Raw genomic sequence first — 6437 nt, forward strand, 5'->3', positions numbered from 1 at the left:
AGTAAAAAAATATGAATTGAAATGTAAAACACAACTGAATGTTTTAACCGTATGTGATTGATGATGATCGAGTATACATTTGCTATTTGTGCCGATATTCCATCACGTCTGTAATAAAATTTCACATGAAAACGAAAAGTCTGTTTGAAGTACATATTAAATATATACAGATTTAAAGAAAAAATTCTTATAAAAATAAAAAGTGTAGTGTGTGTGTTTATTCACGACATGCCTCCTATAAGACGTACAAATTTAGGAAGAAGAATCAGAAATGCAACAAATCAAATTAATTATCAATATAATCGTACTGCCCAGGAAAATGAAGATCGCAATCAACGTGAAAGGATTCGGGTAAGTCAGACCCGTGAAGCGCGACAATCAAATAATAATGGAGCAAGTTTGAATCGGGCTGCTTTCTGTTACGATATGACAATTGATTACAGTGCCTACAACTGCGTTCGTATTGGATCTATGAACTCGGTTTGCAAATATTGCAAGGCATTGAAATACAAAAATGAAGCCAATGGATTGTGTTGCGCAAATGGAAAAGTGAAATTGATTCCATTACTTCCACCTCCTGAACCATTGTACTCATTGCTTTTAGGAATAGGATTCCAAACAGATTCCAAACAATTTTTAAACAATATAACAACTGATTTCAAATGACTTCATTTGGAACAACAAAATTAGTTCGGGAAAATTTCTTGCCTACTTTTAAGGTTTGTTTGTTTATAGCCTATGTCCATTTTTTAAATAATTTTTTACCTATACAGATACAAGGTCAAATTTATCACAAGGCAGGTTCACTGTTACCAGTGTCAGATAGCGACTACAAATTTTTGCAAATTTATTTTATGGGAAATTCTTCACAAGAAATCAATCTACGTTGTGCACATAACAATTTAGTGAAAAGATCAATAGTTGCACAATTACAAAACTTATTTCACGAACACAATCAATTGGTTAAATTATTTAAAAGTGCAATAGATATGATGCCATCTGATGATCACAAAATTGTTATCAGAGCTGATAAAACTCCTGTGGGCCAACATGCAGGACGTTTTAATGCTCCCACAATTGATGAAGTTGCCATTATTGTAGTTGGAGAAAATTTAGAATCACGTGATATTGTTTTACATCGTCGAAATAATAAATTACAACGTATTAAGGAAACACATCGCTCATATGATGCTCTGCAATATCCCATTATATTTTGGCAAGGTGAAGATGGCTACGATTTCTCAATCAAGATAATAAATCCAATTACAGGTTTTGAAATCAACAAAAAATTTAGTTCAATGAACTATTATTCATACCGCCTAATGGTCAGAGAAAATGAAGACAATCACATATTGAAATGCCGGCGATTATGTCACAAATATGTTGTTGATATGTATGTTAAGATTGAGACTGAGAGATTAACTTTCATCAGGTTGAATCAGACCAAACTTCGATCTGAAGAGTATATTCACCTTCGAGATGTAATCAATTCGGATGGAAATGCAGAAAATGTTGGCAGGATGACCATTCTTCCTGCAACCTATATCGGTTGTCCTCGGCATATGCATGAATATGCTCAAGACGCTATGTCCTATGTTCGTCATTACGGCACAGCAGATTTGTTCATTACGTTTACATGCAATCCACAATGGATAGAAATTAAACATGCGTTATTCCCTGGTCAATCGCCCATTGATCGTCATGACATTACAGCAAGAGTCTTCAGACAAAAGTTGAAATCTTTAATGGATTTCATTGTGAAACATTGTGTGTTTGGTGAGACACGCTGTTGGATGTATTCTGTAGAGTGGCAGAAACGTGGATTGCCGCATGCACACAAATGCACGGACATTAATATCGGAAACAATTACAGGAAATGATGGTTATCCACTATATCGTCGCCGATCACTAGCAAACAATGGAAGATCAACAATTGTCAAAATTAACCAGCAAGAAATTGAAATAGATAATCGTTGGATTGTTCCATATTCACCGATCTTATCCAAAACTTTTAAAGCACACATCAATGTTGAATCTTGCCATTCAGTCAAATCTATCAAGTACATATGTAAATACGTAATTAAAGGAAGTGATATGGCTGTGATTGGATTTGGTGCAGAGAATTCAAATGATGAAGTAACACAATACCAAATGGGCCGATATGTTAGCAGCAATGAAGCATTTTGGCGAATTTTTTCTTTTCCAATTCATGAAAGACACCCAACAGTTGTTCACTTAGCCGTGCACTTAGAAAATAGACAAAGAGTATTTTTCACTTCCCAGAATGCAATACAAAGAGCTCACCAGCCCCCATCTACTACCTTAACCAGTTTTTTCGAGACGTGTCAAAATGATAATTTTGCACAAACACTACTTTATTCTGAAATGGCGATATATTATACTTGGAATCAGTCATCAAAAAAGTTTATGCGAAGAAAACAAGGAAAGCCAGTTCCAGGATACCCAGGTATATATTCAACCGATGCAATAGGTCGGATTTATTCCGTTCATCCAAACAACGATGAATGTTTTTATTTACGGCTGCTATTGGTCAATGTAAGGAGTCCAACATCCTTTCAACATTTACGAACAGTTAATGGTGAATTGTGTAGATCTTACAGAGAAGCATGTCATCGTTTGCAATTGCTAGAAAACGATGCACATTGGGATCAAACCCTTAATGAAGCTGTAATTTCATCACGAGCTCATCAAATGCGAACATTATTTTCCATTATCATTTCAACATGCTTCCCATCAAAACCAATTGATTTGTGGTTAAAATACAAAGATAATATGTGTGACGATATTTTGTTTACAATACGTAATAGAACAGGGAATCAGAATTTACAAATAGGTGAAGAAATTTACAATGAAGCGTTAATTTCAATTGAGGATATGTGCTTGATGATGTCAAACAAGCAATTATGTCAATTAGGGATGGCCGCGCCCTGTCGCCCAATGCACGATGCTTTTGATCAAGAGATACAACGTGAAAAATTGTATGATCTAAATACATTGAAAGAATCAATTCAAATAAATCTTCCACTATTGAACGAAAAACAAAAGTATGTATTTAATACTCTTATGAGAGTAATACGTGATGGAACCGGAGGGATTTACTTCTTGGACGCTCCTGGTGGTACAGAAAAAACGTTTTTGATTAGTTTGATATTGGCAACAATTCGCTCAAAAAATGAAATTTCTCTTGGTCTGGCGTCGTCAGGTATTGCAGCAACTTTGCTTGAAGGCGGTCGAACAGCCCATTCAGCTCTAAAATTGCCATTGAATATGCAAAGCAACGAAACGCCAACCTGCAACATTTCAAAAAATTCTGCAATGGCAAATAAGGTGAAATAAAGACATATAAATCAGTTGATACGGCAACTAATGAAGATGATCTGGTGGATAGCTGAATTTTTAAATGGCTCGATTTGCATGGATTGCCGCCTCACAATCTTCAATTAAAAGTTGAATCTGTAGTTATAATGTTGCGAAATATTAACCAACCACGACTTTGTAACGGCACACGATTAGTGATAAAAAAATTATTTAATAACGTAATAGAAGCAATAATATTGAAATGAAAGTATAAAGGAGAGGACGTTTTGATACCTCGCATCCCAATGATTCCAACTGACGTACCATTCGAGTTTAAACGACTACAGTTTCCAGTTCGGCTTGCTTTCGCTATGGCTATAAACAAATCCCAGGGGCAGTCGTTAAGTGTTTGTGGTATTAATTTGGAAAACCCATATTTCTCGCATGGTCAATTGTATGTTTACGCGACAGATAATCAAACAAAAAATATAAAGTACTACAATAATAATAAAACTTAATTTGCAACTACCTGATTCGGTGAATTTCGAACCGCCTAAGAGTTGATTTTTTAATTTTTTCAATACAACTAATTATGAAAAAAGTAGTTTTGAGCAACATTAGAGGTAATTGACAAAAACTCCCAGGAAAAGTTATACAGCCCGTTAGTACATCTATAGGAAAATTTCCATTTCCGATATCTATGAATTGTTTAGAGAACATTACTCTAAATTGATCATTTTGCAACATGACACGTATATTCTCACATAAATGCAATACCTTCACATGTTTCCACAAATTGGATGAATGCATTAATTTCATCAGCTGGCGTTGAACGTGGAACCACCGGCAATGTTTGCCGAAAATCTCTGATAATAAAATCAATGCACCACTAAATTTGTTTCGGTTGTTCCGTAGATCTTTTAAGATAGATATGTAGATCTTCTATATAAAGCCTATAAAATATTTTTAAGCGCTCGCGCAAACGAGTTTCATACGCTGCATATTCAATGGCAATTTTAGAGATGAATGGGATGTTCGACCGCCTTCTTTGCTAAATTGATACAATATTTTAGAATATTGAGTTTTCACTTATTAACTACTTTGTACAGTAGTGGACATCTTTTAGCCAATATGATAATGACGATGATAACTCTGTTGTATTTAATGTAGACACGAATATTGTATTAATTTTAAATAGTTAGCAATTGTAATTTACGAAGTTAATAACATTAAATGTTACATATCATCAACAACTTTGTAATTTACTCATTTGTTACTTACTTTAATATAAGATTAAAAATAAAAATAAAAAATAAACAGTTTATGTGCATTTGCGATTAAAAAAATTTACAAATACTTTTATCAATAAATTTCAAATTTACCGACTTTAACGTTTTAATTTTTATGTGTAAGAGTCTTTCACTATATTGAAAAAATAAAGAATTAATTTAAAGTATACTTTAGCCACAAAAACGTGTGGCCGGGTCCGCTAGTTGTAAATATAATTTTATTCATGTGAAACAGTAAAATTTGTTCACAAAATCAATTGTAGAGAACAAGTATCAATATTAACAATTTATTCAATATTAACAACTTTTTTAGTTCATATTAACTAAGGTCTATGTATATGTGAAACCATAGCTAAATTAATATTCGATGGTATCCTTATGTGGTGGAGGGCGCTTCTAATGTCTTCAATACTATCTTAGCATTTTTAAGGTGCAAGTTGCTGCTATAAAGGTAGCCGCTGCTACCTTCTATTGCTTCGAAGCGTAACATTCTTCGTCCTTCGGTGATGTGACGATTCACTCTGATATTAAGTGCTCACTGACTATGCGCTCGAGACTGGTAAATAAATGTCTACCGTTACTTTCAGTCGATACCAGTTAGATCTTCACGATTAGACTAGTTTGGGTGCCTGGCCACAGAGAAATTCTAGGTAATATAACTTTTAAGTCTAGGTACGTCAGTCTTAACTACAGTATAATGGGAATAAGGAGGAGCATCTACCCTCTTGTGATCTACTGGACAATTGAGCTTCAGATGAGATGGGCATACGCTGGTCAGTCACAAGATCCTTCTGAGCCAAGGAAAATCGTAAGATGTCAAGGGCGCTCAACCCTTCCTTGTGGAATGCTCCATCTATGTAAAGTACAGAATAAAATTCCGTGGATATCAATTTTTGAAATTCTCGCAAATCGGTGACTGTAGAAGTAAACAACCCGTGCAAATTTATAATAGGTTCACAGCGCTTTGTTTGAGTCTTAATATACAGTGAAACTTCTCTAACTCAAATCATCATAATCCACAAAATAACTTCGAATTAGAGAGACTTCGAATTATAGAATTCTCATTAAAACATACAATTTTTCAAAAAGGTTTAAAATATAGATTTATTCACAGTTTTATTTATTTACAACGCATAAAGTTTTATGTACATACGTTAAAATAATTTTCTGTAATTTTGTTTGTTGCAGTTTGCTATTGTTTGGCTCTGACGTCCGTCCATGCCTTATGAATATGACCAGCACTGAAAATTGTTATCTTGATAATTTATCATTTTATGCTGAAATCGTCGCATAATTGGCTTTATAAACGGAATCTTCATTTGTAGTCTCAATACGAACCAACAAAAAATCAAAAGAAAAATATTTGTGACAGAATGCCGAAATTCAAAAATAAGTTTTCATTCGCATGAAATTCTTGATACGAAATTTTCTTTCGTGTGAAAAAAAAATATTCATGGGAATGATTTATTCACATGAAATTTACAATAAGGCTGATTATATAAAATATGTATTACATAAATTATTTTTGTTCACGTATTTGTATTTATAACTGCACAGATTCTCTCTCATATTTGAAATAATAATAAATAAACTCCTCTGAAACGGCAGGACCGATTTTTATGAAAGGATTATGCTGGCAGTTTCGGCAAGGCAAGGGGGGACTCTATTTTTGTGGTGGAACTTGCAAAACATTCCTTATTTCGCATTTTAGCTGTCATTTAGCATTCAAAATAACTCATATGCTATAAGCAATATTAAAACAAGTTCGAGTGTAACCGAACATTTTATACTCTCGTAATTTATTTATTTAATTTTATTACTATAACACAA

At 33.6% G+C, this 6437-nt stretch overlaps 1 protein-coding gene across 1 annotated transcript; it reads left to right on the plus strand.

Annotated features, from left to right (window-relative positions):
- The first annotated feature begins 368 nt into the window (after positions 1 to 368).
- On the plus strand, positions 369 to 4789 carry LOC128922761 (uncharacterized). The gene is made up of 2 exons (XM_054234434.1): positions 369 to 719; positions 774 to 4789. The coding sequence occupies exons 1-2, from the start codon at positions 663 to 665 to the stop codon at positions 1878 to 1880; spliced, it is 1164 nt and encodes a 387-aa protein (XP_054090409.1). The 5' UTR covers positions 369 to 662; the 3' UTR covers positions 1881 to 4789.
- The last annotated feature ends 1648 nt before the right edge of the window (positions 4790 to 6437 follow it).

The sequence above is a fragment of the Zeugodacus cucurbitae genome, chromosome 6 (genome assembly GCF_028554725.1).
Source record: "Zeugodacus cucurbitae isolate PBARC_wt_2022May chromosome 6, idZeuCucr1.2, whole genome shotgun sequence".
Taxonomy (NCBI): Eukaryota; Metazoa; Arthropoda; class Insecta; order Diptera; family Tephritidae; genus Zeugodacus; species Zeugodacus cucurbitae.